Source organism: Hypomesus transpacificus, unplaced genomic scaffold (genome assembly GCF_021917145.1).
Source record: "Hypomesus transpacificus isolate Combined female unplaced genomic scaffold, fHypTra1 scaffold_101, whole genome shotgun sequence".
NCBI lineage: Eukaryota > Metazoa > Chordata > Actinopteri > Osmeriformes > Osmeridae > Hypomesus > Hypomesus transpacificus.
The window spans coordinates 561,548-576,379 of NW_025813696.1; the positions used below are offsets into that span (position 1 = coordinate 561,548).

At 45.6% G+C, this 14,832-nt stretch overlaps 1 protein-coding gene across 4 annotated transcripts; it reads right to left on the reverse strand.

The window, feature by feature from the left end:
• Positions 1 to 7,480: 7,480 nt before the first annotated feature.
• On the reverse strand, positions 7,481 to 14,405 carry pdp1 (pyruvate dehydrogenase phosphatase catalytic subunit 1). Of its 4 annotated transcripts, none has more exons than XM_047050189.1 (10): positions 14,323 to 14,405; positions 13,660 to 13,754; positions 12,848 to 13,137; positions 12,555 to 12,722; positions 12,187 to 12,398; positions 11,100 to 11,181; positions 10,861 to 10,955; positions 10,415 to 10,583; positions 10,043 to 10,261; positions 7,481 to 9,965 (listed from the first exon to the last, which is right to left on the reverse strand). In XM_047050189.1, the coding sequence occupies exons 3-10, from the start codon at positions 13,085 to 13,087 to the stop codon at positions 9,588 to 9,590; spliced, it is 1,563 nt and encodes a 520-aa protein (XP_046906145.1). In that variant the 5' UTR covers positions 13,088 to 13,137; positions 13,660 to 13,754; positions 14,323 to 14,405; the 3' UTR covers positions 7,481 to 9,587. The 4 variants fall into 4 exon arrangements, with proteins under 4 accessions (XP_046906145.1, XP_046906143.1, XP_046906144.1 ...); XM_047050187.1 differs by having other exon boundaries at positions 13,660 to 13,757; positions 14,323 to 14,403; XM_047050188.1 differs by lacking the exon at positions 13,660 to 13,754.
• Positions 14,406 to 14,832: the final 427 nt, after the last annotated feature.

The window sequence follows — 14,832 nt, forward strand, 5'->3', positions numbered from 1 at the left end:
CAGCCGTCTGTCTTTCTGACTCTCTGAGTGACTAACCTGCCTCTGACCTGCCTCTTTGACCTGCCTCTTTGACCTGCCTCTCTGAGTGTGACCTGCCTCTCTGACCTGCCTCTCTGATCTTCCTCTCTGAGTGTGACCTGCCTCTCTGAGTGTGACCTGCCTTTCTGACCTGCCTCTCTAACCTGCCTCTCTGAGCGTGACCCGCCTCTCTGACCTGCCTCTCTGACCTGCCTCTCTAACCTGCCACTGACCTGCCTCTTTGACCTGCCTCTCTGAGCATGACCTGCCTCTCTGACCTGCATTTCTGACCTGTCTCTCTGAGTGTGACCTGTCTCTCTGAGCGTGACCTGTCTCTCTGACCTGCCTCTCTAACCTGCCTCTCTGAGCGTGACCTGCCTCTCTGACCTGCCTCTCTGACCTGTCTCTCTGAGTGTGACCTGCCTCTCTGACCTGTCTCTCTGACCTGCCTCTCTGACCTGTCTCACTGAGTGTGACCTGCCTCTCTGAGTGTGACCTGCCTCTCTGACCTGCCTCTCTAACCTGCCTCTCTGAGCGTGACCTGCCTCTCTGACCTGCCTTTCTAACCTGTCTCTCTGACCTTCCTCTCTGACCTGCCTCTCTGAATGTGACCTGCCTCTCTAACCTGCCTCTCTAACCTGTCTCTCTGACCTTCCTCTCTGACCTGCCTCTCTGAATGTGACCTGCCTCTCTGACCTGCCTCTCTGACCTGCCTCTCTGACATTCCTTTCTGCCTCTCTGACCTTCCTCTCTGACCTGCCTCTCTGAGTGACCTGCATCTTTGCCTCTCCGACCTGCCTCTTTGACCTGCCTCCATCTAGTTCTTTTTTTTCTCCATCTCTTTGTCTATCCAAATGTTCCAAAGGTCTGACTCATCTCTCAGTGTGTGTGTGTGCGTGTGTGTGTGTTAGGGTGTGTGTGTGTGTGTGTGTGTGTGTGTGTGTGTGTGAGAGAGAGAGTGGGAGAGAAGAAGGAGCAGTGCTTTGTTCTCTGATAGATTCTTGTTTGTAAGACTTGCCTTTGTTCAGTGCATAAAGACTTGTACACACACACACACACACATATTCACTCTCCAATTGACAAGAGAGCGCACACATACACATAAGTACACACCCACACACTCAAACAGCCCATGTGAGAGTGGAGTGTGTGTGCTACATGTGCTCTGACTGAAGGAGAGCGACTGAAGGAGAGCAGGGGTTTGTCTTACAGCTGCAGTCTGTGTGTATGACAGGGGGCCAGTACTGTGAAGTAGTACTGTAAAGTAATACTGTGGAGTAGTACTGTGGAGTAGTACTGTGGAGTAATACTGTGGAGTAGTACTGTGGAGTAGTACTGTGGAGTAGTACTGTGAAGTAGTACTGTGGAGTAATACTGTGAAGTAGTACTGTGGAGTAGTACTGTGGAGTAATACTGTGGAGTAGTACTGTGAGGTAGTACTGTGGAGTAGTACTGTGAGGTAGTACTGTGGAGTAGTACTGTGAAGTAGTACTGTGAGGTAGTACTGTGGAGTAGTACTGTGAGGTAGTACTGTGGAGTAGTACTGTGAAGTAGTACTGTGGAGTAGTACTGTGAAGTAGTACTGTGAGGTAGTACTGTGGAGTAGTACTGTGGAGTAGTACTGTGGAGTAGTACCGTGGGCTTGTTGATGACCAGAGAGGGGAGGTAACAAAAGGTACAAATACTTTGTTACTGTACTTAAGTAGATTTTTCTGGTATCAGTACCTCACAATTTTACTTTCACTCCTTAATTTTTAGGCTCATTACATTAGGTTTACGTAATTTATGTTTTGGTGGCATGATCAATATTATTTCTTTTATCATTTCCTGACTAGAACAAACAACGATCGTAAGCTAGTCTACAAAGCCAACATGGAGCAAGGCAGAAAGCAACAAGAAAAATGTCTAAAATGTCTAAAATGTCTCAATTGCTAAAACACTATAAAAACCCCATTGGCTGAACAAAGTAAAACCCCTTTGGCTGAACAAAGTTCTCAGTTGCCTGGACTCATGTAGCTAACTGTACAGTCTGTTGTCGATACCTTAAACCATATCACATGGTAAAACACAATTTGCAGATCTCACTTGGACTTTTCTAGCCTGGCTGCCAGCCCAACTTCTCCCCGCCCCCCAAAAAAATTTGGTCGGGAAGTTGGGTCTGGAGGGTCTCGTATTGGGGACCAACTACAGAAAACCAGAATCTGGGCGAACCAATTAAATTGCCAGGGCGGGCTTTATACGATGATGGACAGATGATCAACAGTAACGTAATCACCCACGTCACAAAAGAGCGCTTAAATTGAATTCGTTTTGAACAAACATAGCTACCGCTGGAGATCTGGGATGTTATGATTCTGCCATCGAGTCTGTTTTAGAAGACATCGACAGCGCATTAATTTTGAAAGAGGAACAGAGAGACGCAATCAAGGCATTTGTCAATGGAAAATATGTTTTTGCCGTCCTTCCTACGGGATTAGGTAAAAGTTTAATTTATCAGCTGGCCCCGATGGAGTTGTAATCCTAAACGGAGAACTTGTTCGTATATGCATTGCCCTTTATTGTTTCGCTAAAAAAGGTTGACCGTGTGAACAAGTACTCTCCCTACCCTTAAATTAATTTTACAACACCGGCAAAAATCGTTTGTATTCATTCTTCAAGCATACTTCAAGTCTGCTTGTAGTTTAGTTCTGTTGACAACAACTATGCGGTGCTTAACATAGGTCACATACTCTGTTGCTCTGATTGGTTGTAGATCTATCCAATTGAGCGAAGAGGCATTTGTTTTCCAGGCTCGTTTGAAACACGCCCTGTAGTCAAAGCCCAACGGAGAGTTATCAGACTCATATTCTGACTAGAATTATGAGTATGACAACGTCAGCCTTGGACTTTTCAGCAAAGCTCTAACATTCTCATTCTCAAAACACTTTCTGCACTCTAATGCACATGTCATCCATACTGGTAAACACAAATGGCAACAATCAAATACAAATAGAGAAAACATGTCATTGACGAAACACAACCACTCAAAATCGATTTCACTTGTTTTAAATGATGTGACACGACCAATATAAGCCAGTTCAGAGAGCAAACAGGTGACAGGTGTTGAAGGAGGGAAAATATTGCTTGTGATGTCGACCAAGTGCTCTGGCCTGACCCAGCCAAAAGACAAGAAGAAGCACATTTATCACATGTTTACTCCTTAGATTTTGGTCCCTTTTAGTATTGTATACTGTAGTACAGAGCATTGTAGGCTGTATACTGTACATTATAAAACAATTGGGTTATTTGGTTTTAAATAACTGTTTCTGATTGGACGAGAGACGTTCCATGAGTTGAATTATCCCTCAACAACCCACTCTGACTTTTCACTCCAATAATAAATCACCCCGCGATGAAACATTCGCGTTGATACAAATAAGTAACCATAACAACGGGGACGAGTCAGCCTCCATTTACAATTTTGAAAGACTTTAACAAGCTTACTTGTATTTACAACAATGAGTGACTTCAATATTTATTATTACGTATTTGAAAAATGTTTCTTTTCAGAATGTACTCTTATCAGTGTCACCTAACCGTTCATCTCACATCCCATTCTCTATTCACCTCGCTAGTCTAGTCCATCTACTTCAGACAGTCTGCGGCCAACACGACAGCAGTAGCAGCAACTCTACACATGGCCAATTATTTTCTTCTTAAAAATCTCGATTTTGTTTGGGGACAATGACATGGCTCGATAGCTGGCTAGTCTTGTCGTTAAACATACTGTCAAATTATAATTACAGTTTGGAGAAAATGTCAACTTTGATGCGGTCATCTCACATCCATTTGCTATTCAACTCGCTCCACAGGCTGCGGCCGTACTGTTGCTTAGTATGGCCGATACTTTGTTCGTGAAAATCTTGATATTGATTTTGGGATAGTGACATGGCTGGTTAGCTAGCAAATCTTCTTGTCAAACATACTGTAAAATTATATTCACTGTTTGTCAACCGTAAAAAATGTTATTGCCTTTGAATCTTGCTAGCATAACGTTAGCTTTCGGGCTAATAGCTCAGCTGACGTTGACATCGGAACAATTTTTTTGTTTTTGTTGTTTTTTAGAACAATGGCCAATTTTTTTTTTATCAATAGCTGTATTTAAATGTTAATTGGTTGACTATAAAATTGTTTTATAAAAGCAATATAGTACTCGTGCTCGTACTATATTGCTTTAATGAACACATTGTATGGCCCTAAACATTGTGCTTTCCATTTGTTACAGTAACAGTACTGACTGCTCAATAGATTTAGACTGGTTGCAGGTTCATATCAACAAAGAACAAGAGTGAGTTGTGGGTAGTGAGATGCAGGGTACAGTACTGTATAGGGGTACAAGGAGGAGAAAGAACAAAAACAATTGCAGAGAGCAAAGCTTTTCTGATCAATTTTGAGCTACTATGATAGAACATGTTTTCGTTCATCAAAAGACAATGACGGATAAATATAAAATTTGTTTTGAGATTAAAAATGTACTTATCCCTGACAACTATATGTTTTGAACAATTTGTTTTCTATTTTTTGGTGTATTGTTTACTGACTGCTTGATAGTGTATATCATTTTAATCACGTTGTTTATGATTTGAAAGCAGTGTTTGATTTTGAGCACAGGTAAATCTGTTTTGAGGCGAAAGTTTCATTTTGCAAGAGGATTCAGAAGTATTTTAATTAGTGCTTGAAGATGAGGTTTTGCGTTTACAGTTTTGAAAAGAGACATTCCTGATCACCCATGGCCATATACTATTCCCTTTAGTATATGTCAGAACCCATACTTCAGTATATGTCAGTGCCCATACTTCAGTATATGTCAGAATGTCTTTACTTTAACTTGAGGGAAATGGTGGTCAGTCTTTTTAAACATGAGTTTCTAGTATTTCCAAAAACAGAGACAGTGTTGATTAGTCATTTCGAAAGAGTATTACAGAGGAATACTGTCAACACAGGTCACATAACAACCAGCTGAGATGTGTGGGTGGGCGAGAGATAGAGGGAGAGAGGGAGAGACCGAGGGAGAGAAGGAGAGAGAGGGTGAGATAGAGGGAGAGAGAGGGAGAGAGAGGGTGAGATAGAGGGAGAGAGAGAAGGAAAGAGAGAGAGGGAGAGAGAACATTGGGACAGGGAAAGTAACAAAATGAAAGTTACAAGCACATATCACGTCGTAATGTTAGTGTTTCTCTAACAGTAACCTGGCAACACGTTCCACAACAACACACACACACACACCCACAGGCACACACAGCCCTGCCGGTGGGAAGGGGGGAGAGAAAAGGAGAAAATACAAAATAAATGATGGGATGCATTGACCATGTTGGGCCACATTTCTGACAAAGACGCACACACACTCTTTACACACGTTGACACACAGCTGCATACACTCACATTCACACACATTCACTCACATTCACACATATTCACACACACACCATATATACATTTAGCAAAGTTTGCTGCTTCAGTTGTTGTGGTGTTGATTCACATTGTTTCTTATAAGTCTGTCAACATTTAATCGACCATATTCGGTGTCAAACTGTTGTGGAACATCTTCGGTTGCTCCGACTTAAGAACAGGAAGGCTAGCGGAATTCTGCAGATTTTCAGTCTGAATAACCGCAGAAAATTTGAAAAAAATTAGCGGATTTTGTTTGGGATTGCTCATCACTGAGTAAGTCTCTCGGTTAACATAATGTTTTACGTAGGAGACAGAGAGCACACACGAGCATGTGTTAATATAAGTAAAGCCCTATTTGGGGTGGGCCCATTCACTGGACCTTTTCAGGGGCCCAGCAATTTCTATGGGCGGGCCTGGGTGTCTGGTGTGTGTGTGTCTGGTGTGTGTGTGTCTGGTGTGTGTGTGTGTCTGGTGTGTGTCTGAGGGGAATATGTGTGTGTCAGGAGCCAGAGTTGAGATATCCCAGTCTGGGAACTTTCTCTGTTCCAGAGGAGGAGTGAGGCTGTTATGAGTGGGGGAGGGCCAGGAGTGAGGATGATGCAGGTCATCTCTCGGAAATCAAAATGTTTAGATTGTCAGAACACACAATGTAGTGTGTCACACCCACACCCTGTGGACCAAAAGTGTTTTATTATAAAGAAGTACAGAACATCCTGTTATATCGACAGACCCATACAATCAATCAGACAGCGAGCTGCAACATTCGACATATACCAAGGCCACACATTCTGACTAACCCATGAAACACAAGCTTCCAAACAGACCCTCGTGAATTCATCAATAAATATGCTACTAGTAAAGAACTGGAATGATAATAAACACAATCCTGCCATTTCTTTGAAATCAAAACAGGAAACTTATCTAAATGTTTCCTTCATGGAAATGGAATGCTATGCCAAAGTTAACAGTCAAAGGTGACAAGGGGCACACTAACCCTAACACATTGAATTTGGAGTGATAGAACGTCGCGATGCTAAAAAGAGACTAAACGCAATAGAAAATAAGAATGAATAGCTGAATGTTCATCAAAAAGATTAACAGATCTTATTGATAAACATTTTAAGACATTTAACAAACTGATTGCCTGCAGAGGGCTGGGTTACATAAGCACAGAGCTGGCCACAGCATCAGGACTGGGCCCAGTACCCAGGCTGACAACACCCTAGCATCCTCTAGTGGAGAAGAGTTTATGTGCATCGCTACGTTTTAGTGCTGTGGTGAACTAAACTCTCCACTTGTGGAGTTGTCAAACTAAACTGACCAGAGTTAGAAATCGGATCAAATGACCCCAGTCCTGTGGCTACCGCTGCTTAAAGACCACTGCTAAAGACCACTGCTTAAAGTGACATTCAACTCCTCGACCTGAATTTAACTTTGAATTCCTGTGTTTAAACACCCATTGTCACTTTCCTTGATGTGAGACTATGTTCTGCAGCTCTTTCACCAACCGTCTCAGGAGGGGATCCCTCACTGAATTGCTCCTCCAAAGGTTCATAAAATCTTTACTCAAGTTAGTTTGTCCTTGTCTTCTTTGACGGTTTAGGCTGGTTGAGGGGCAGTTCAATGGGTGTGTGTGAAGCCCTCTGTGACACTGCTTGTAAAAAGGGCTGTACAAATACATTTGATTTAGAGTTGAGGGGGAAAGTAAAGGATTGAAGAGTTCAGGAAAAGACAGAACTGAGGTGGAAGAGCAGAAAGTTTGTGTTGAAGCGTTGTGTTGCCGAGTGACGACCGTGAGCGGGGCGACACCACACTGACCTTCACACACACACACACACTTTCACCTTTGGCGCTGCCAAAGTACAATCTCTACTGTAACTGGAGACCAGGACAACCTTCTGAGGGGCCTGGTGGACGTGGCAAAACCACATTCCATGGGCGAGGCAGCTAAAGCCTAGTTTATACAGCAGCTAAGACGACAGCTAATCTGGACGCACTCTGGTGTCTCCACACACTCACGCAGAAACAAATCACCTCCAAGTACTGAGAGTTTTATTAAAACATTTTAAATACAAAATCGTTATATTCCGGAAACCAAACTGTTAAGGATAAAGCACTCAACAGTGACATGTCTTACAGTATACAGTGTGTATAGCTGTGTGTATAGTTTAGGATATACACACATCTTGTATGGTTAAAAGTAAAAGTAACCTTCAAGTATTTAGCCGGAGTCCCCTTGCTTTACATTCTTTCCTCAGCTAAATATAAACCCCAACCAGTCCGACCACAGTGGTTAGAGTTTGACCATCTGAACAGTATGGTAGAGCTCTGACAGAACAGCATGATGATGACAGAAGACACTAACAATCAGGCATCCACCATCAAAAGTTAAAATAAGGCATTTCTCGTGACAAAAAATGTTTACACCAAATTACAGCTGTTACATATACAATCCTCGAGAGCTATGAAAAAGAAAACAATATATGTATATATATGTATAAAAAAAGGTTTCACCACTTTTACACCCACATCAGCATCAACTACATGTTTGGTTACACACTCCATCACTGAACAACCTTGGTGGCCATCCCAACAGTGGTCACTGTGACATCAGTTCCTGTCTGAACACCCATAATCTAGGGCACCTCTTTGATTAACACCCCCGTCACCAAACATTTACTGTGGGAGGAAGTATGGTGGGAATCCATACCCTGTCATGTCCTTTCCTTACCTTCCTAAACATAGAATGACCTCTCCACAGCCCAGGCCTGCAGCAGTGCATTCTGGGATAAGGAGTTCAGTGGGACAGAGACTGGTTCAGCAGGAGGATATTCAGTTACTAACCGCCTGTCTGGAACTTCAAAGGGTCGAAACTTCATATCCTTGAAAGTTAAAGACTGAAGTTCTAGAACGTGTCGTTGCGGTATTTATAACATATGAACAGAGATTTCACCACAGTGTTATTTGCTGTAAAGCACATAATAAAATGTTATGAAAAAATCATTTCCACATGCAGCTGGAAGGTGCAGCTACAGTCCCTGCTATGCTGGAAAGAGCAGTTAGAAGCTGATGTGCAAAAGATGACAAAGTTTATACACAAATGAAGTGTGTACATATGTTGAAATGCAGTACAAAGAAAGACCAAACGGCACACGCACACACACACACGCACACACGCACACAATGTAACAGCAGATGGGCAACCACAGTGCCCAGGAGTGTCTTTGAAATCAGCTTGGGTTAGGGTTAGTTAGGGTTAGTTGGTTGACTCACTTGGCACATGAAACATGGATATGACCTCCTGTCTGATCTCCTGAGCCATGCAGCCACGTGTCTCTACGATGAGGGCAGCATGATAAGTCTACGATGAGGGCAGCATGATAAGTCTACGATGAGGGCAGCATGATAAGTCTACGATGAGGGCAGCATGATAAGTCTACGATGAGGGCAGCATGATAAGTCTACGATGAGGGCAGAATGATAAATCTACGATGAGGGCAGAATGATAAGTCTACGATGAGGGCAGCATGATAAGTCTACGATGAGGGCAGCATGATAAGTCTACGATGAGGGCAGCATGATAAGTCTACGATGAGGGCAGCATGATAAGTCTATGAGGGCAGCATGATAAGTCTATGAGGGCAGCATGATGAGTCTATGAGGGCAGCATGATAAGTCTATGAGGGCAGCATGATAAGTCTATGAGGGCAGCATGATAAGTCTATGAGGGCAGCATGATAACCAACATGAACGTTGTAAAAAGGCCCAGCTCTGAGGGGAGCTGTTACGACACAGCCCTATGATGAGCAGCATGTAGACACACACCCCTTCTGCAGTACAGCCGTCTAACGGATACGTATATATATATATATATATATGTGTGTGTGTGTGAAAGCATGGTACAGAATAAGTTGAATAGTGTGTGTTTGTGTTGATGGTAGAGAAGAGGTTAAATAGTGTTTGTTTCTGTGTGTGTCAAATGTAAAGAATAGGTTAAATATTGTGTGTGATGATGGTGAAGAATAGGTTAAATAGTGTGATTGTGTGTGTGTGTGAGCATGGTAAACTGCCCATGCTGCCTCCTCCACATTGTCCCTGTGCTGCTCCTCCACAGGACGCTCCTCCCTGCCGCCGTGTTCCAATCACGTGAGGGTTGAACTCTGTGTTCCAATCACGTGAGGGTTGAACTGAGTGACGATAATGGTGATGTCATCGCGGTACATGCGTGCTAGCTCCTCAGGCAGGGACAGCATCTTGGACAGCCTCTCGTGGTCCACCGTGCCAAACTCGTTGTTCCCCACCGCGTGGCGCATCAAGTGTGTGGCTGCATTCTGATCCTCAAACGCAGACGACACGCGAGCCTTCCTCTCCTCCAGAAGTCCCTGCATCTGTCCCAGGGTGACACTGTAGCCCCCCACCGTGAGGGGCTGCCGCTGGTGCACGCCTGTCAGGTACTCGCCCACGATACGGACCACTTCCTGTCTGTGGAGGGTCTCCCATAATCCATCTGTGCCCAGTACCTGTGAGAACAGAGAGGAGGATGATCAGGTGTCAGGTAATCATGGTACCATGTGAGACACACCGGCTCCTCCCCTACCAGGAAGCGATCCTGCGGACGCAGCTTGTGGTGTGTGATCTCAGGCTCGGCCGTCAGATACGGAGGTGTGTGGTAGTTAGGAGGGATGAACTTGGTGTGCTCGTTATCATGGAGCTGGTCAGGACCCGACTCCAGCACGCCCTTCTGCAGCTCGATGCTCCACTTGAACTTCACGTCCCCGAACGCCCGGAATGGCATGAGGAGGCCTAGCAGCCGGTCCTGAGAGAGAGGGGGGGGGAGATCATAGTGAATCAGGTACAACCCACGTAGTAGGGTTAGAGCACCTGGTAGGGCAGAGGGTAGAGGGCCGGGGTTAGATCAACAGGACTGGGTGTAGGGCATAGAGTACAGGGCTGGAGATAGAGAGGTTACCTGGCGTATGACGGTCTTCCTTTCTGAGGGCGGGTGTTCTGAGCGTATGCGTGTGACCTCGTCCTCGTTCTGGGCGCTGTGGTCGTTGGTGAGTGTGTGAGCGCTGAACGAGCCGTCCTCCTCCTGCACCCCCAGCACCGCCCGGCCGTCCCCTGTGTTTGCCAAATACCTGAGGAGAGCAGGCCAGCTCAGAGACACGCAGCATGTAGCTACTACTGACATCCTGAATCATACCTGAGGAGAGCAGGCCAGAGACACGCAGCATGTAGCTACTACTGACATCCTGAATCATACCTGAGGAGAGCAGGCCAGAGACACGCAGCATGTAGCTACTACTGACATCCTGAATCACTGGCTTTTCATTACACTTAGTCAGATATATTGGTAATAAATTCAGTCTTGAGTTCTGTATGGAAGTGTGGATAGAAAAGGTGGAGTGTTCGTACAGGTCGGATCCATCGATGTGGGCCACACAGGCTGTGGCCCCAGAGAAAGCCACTCTCAGAACCCAGTAGTGCAGGAAGGCGTTAGGGTCTCCCACCTAGACAACACAACATCAGTCAGACAGCAGTCTGACATACACACGCACACATATACACATACATAGACACACACGCGCACATATACACATACATGCGCACATATACACATAAAAACACACACAGACCTAACTGGGGTTTCCCACCTGAGCTTCCAGGGACAGATCACTGTCCAGCCTCTTGAAGGCGCTCTGCAGCGCCTCCCTCGTGTCGGGTACATCCCCTGGACTGAGGACGAGAGAGAGAGAGACCCACAGAGATAGAGGGAGAGAGACACACAGAGAGAGAGAGAGAGACACACACAGCAAGAGAGAGAGAAAGAGAGAGACAGAGAGACAGAGAGAGAGAGAGAGAGAGAGAGAGACAGAGAGAGAGACCCACAGAGATAGAGGGAGAGAGACACACAGAGAGAGAGAGAGAGACACACACAGCAAGAGAGAGAGAAAGAGAGAGACAGAGAGACAGAGAGAGAGAGAGAGAGAGAGAGACAGAGAGAGAGAGAGAGACAGAGAGAGAGACACAGAGAGAGAGAGACACAGAGAGGGAGAGACACAGAGAGGGAGAGAGACACAGAGAGAGAGAGAGAGAGAGAGAGAGAGAGAGAGAGAGAGAGAGAGAGAGAGAGAGAGAGAGAGAGAGACACAGAGGGAGAGAGACACAGAGGGAGAGAGACACAGAGAGAGAGACACAGACACAGAGAGAGACACAGAGGGAGAGATAAAGAGAGGAAAGGGAGGAAAGAGAGAGAGAAGATGAGAGGGGAGTGACATACGGTCTCCTCCCCCCTCAGGGTAGCTTCCAGCTCATAAGATTTAACACTTAGATGCGTGAGTTCTACATATTTCCGACGCTCCCACCAGAGTGAGTTATTTCTCTGAAACGGAAGCTAGCCAGCTTGAGTTAGCTTCCGTTACCTAGCATAATACTTGTAGCAATGTTAATACCTGCTAGGGTTACTTGTTAGCTTCCTCCTTGTACATTTTTAAGCCATACTATAGCGTTTGTCGTTTCATTTTTGTCTATCGGAAAATAGTCAGTTGGAATGTTCAAAATCACACGTGCGACGTTACTCCTTAACAGGGTTAAGAGACATTAAATTGAATTGACCCTCTTGCACTAGGGCTACCAAAAAGACCAATTTACAGCAGCAATGTGCAAATAACACACCTGCTTTACATAACAAAACAAACGGCACTATGACGAGAGCTCAGCCCTGGCCTTTGTCCCGCCCACCTGCTGAGGTCAATGAGCTCCTGCCAGTAGGTTCTGAGGCTGTTGAAGTAGAGTGTCTGGGCCTCCCTGCTGAAGTAGTCGTTGGGCTGTTTGTGCCACTGCAGGATGGGGCTGAGCGGCCGGCCGGCCTCCACCGCAGCCTCCAGCTCACACAGTGTGGAGTGAGGGAGCAGCGACACGGCCACGTAGTAGAACAACCTCTCACTCAGGGCCTGCACCGGGGGAGGGCACACCACAGGAAGGACTTACCCAGCATGCTCGGTTTACTACAGTACTACACCCGCTTCATCATCTCCATTCTCTAGTCCCACTGTGATAGCTTCCACACTACCCAAGACTGTAGGTGTGGGTTTCAGCCTGCTGGGTACCTGGGCACAGGCGCAGCCGGCATGGCCGTCGAACACGCCCAGCAGCATGCCTCGGGTCTGCAGGCAGGTGGCAGCACTGCGCCGGTCCTCAATTGGTGCATTGGCCGGCAGCTGGTTACTGTCAAACCCCATCACTGACGACACATTCTTCCCATCAAACTCTGGAACCTGGAGTCAACACCATACAACATACACCTTGAGCAGAAACTCTGAAACTGTATTGGGAAGACTTGAGTGTTTTGGTATGCGAGCACTGGTTAGTGAAGCCAGCGTGTGTGTAGGTGGGGTCTGACCTTGAAGCTGTACTCGTTGGCTTTGAGGATGGAGTTGACCTGGGGGGGGGTGAGGTTGTAGCTGAGCAGGTCCCAGGTGGTGTGGAAGCCCCGGGTGGTGGGGCCTGGGGGCAGAGGGGCATGCTGGGAGTTGGAGTACGGAGGGGAGGGGCGGTGGGCCTGACGTTGGCATGGTAACAGGCTTGCTCCCCAGAGCTTGGCACGGGGAAATCCTCGGAGCAGCTGTGATGTAACAGGCATGACTCCCAGTACACACACACACTCCCTCACACACACTCCGTCACACACACCTGAAGGAAACGTTAAGACATTAGTGAGAGGGTTCAACTACTCTCCATTTCATCCATGTTTATTGATAACACATTTTAAGTTGTTGTTGATCCTGTGGTAGTTTAAAGTATAACTAAATTAAAACCCCCAATTTCAGCATTAACCAATCCCTTCAGATAAAAAATATTGTTATAAGTTGTGCTTATAAGTTGGGGGTTTTCACATTAATATTCATTGTGGCGGTTCCTTGAGTGCTCATAGGGATCTCATTTAACAGAAAGGTTTTGGAGTTTAGTGACACTTTAAATACCCCTGGGAACTAACTGTTTGCCCATAAGTGGCTCCAACCTGAGCCAGCAGTGTTTAGGGTCAACAGGGGGGAGAAGTCTTCCTATTTATAACCCTGAAAACTGATGTCCTGTAAACTGATGTCCTGATGTTCCTAAACCGTCCTGGCCGGCCATGCCCATGACCTACTGAACTAGATACTTGGCGTGACTGTCTCGCCATCTCCGCCCATATATTATGTAATAATCAGTTACCTGTCTATTTGTAGAGCGCTGTCGCAGTGACTGATGTTTCCAGGCCCATGAAGAGCGACTGGTAAAAAGCCCAAAATGTTGTTGAGTAACCGACTCTACTGTAAGACAATAAAATATGAAAATACAAGCGCTATTGGCCAAGGAACTCAATCAAAGAATGGCAACAAAAACTAACTAATGTTGATCATTTTTTTTATCTGTTTAGCCAACCAACGGTGGTGCATCGTATAGCGGCTGCAGTTAAGATGTTGAGTACACAACAAGCTGTTCCTGCCCATCCCATAGAAAGTTACCGTACAGCTAGCTACAGTAGTGTGGTCGTAGTTAGCGGGCGGCCAGGTTTGCTTGAGGTCGCCAGCTCTTTCTGCTTTCTGTAAACCTTGTATCAGTCTATTTGTGCATGCTATTATCATCTAACTGGGTAGAAAGCATACCATTTTACAATGTTTAGTCTAACTATTACAGTAGAGAAATAGCTAAAGCTGTCCAACACTATCCTGCGGCAAGTAGTCAGAGAAGGCTCGAATGCTGGCTAGCTGCTTTAGATAACAACGCTATCGACTAAACAGCAAGCCATTTCTTGTCATATTTGGATGTTGATGTTATTTTTCAGTGAAAATGACTTACAAATGCATTAAGTTAAGTAGCTAGCTATCTACTCACCTTAATCGGTTGATTGTCGGTGAGCGGTGTAGTAACCGTGTCTGAACAACTCCACCCGCCTGCCTCACCGCCCACATCCTGATCTAGACCTGCACACGGGACGTTGATTGGCTCAGCTCATCTATCTGACAGTTAACCCAGTACACACCGGTATTGGCCTCACAAAGTCCCTTCACTGGAGAAAAGGGTCATGTGTTGATGAACTGCCATATGCATAAGCAGTGGAGTACAGAAGCAAGTTATTACGCGCAGGTGACACTGTTCTGACAGGTCAGTAAAGGTACAAAATACTCGGTTAAAGATAATGTATAAATCTACAGCACACTGTAGGGCCAATAAGGAGAAATAGTCCTTAGCATGCCTGGTACATCCAGATATGTCCAAGGTGTGCAACATGCTGGTGCTCCTGTTGCTGTAGTCTGACGGCCTGGGAGGGGGAAGGTAATGAGGTACCAGAGATGATAAAGAGCATTTATAGCCCCATAAAGTCTGCCCGTAATCACACTTCCT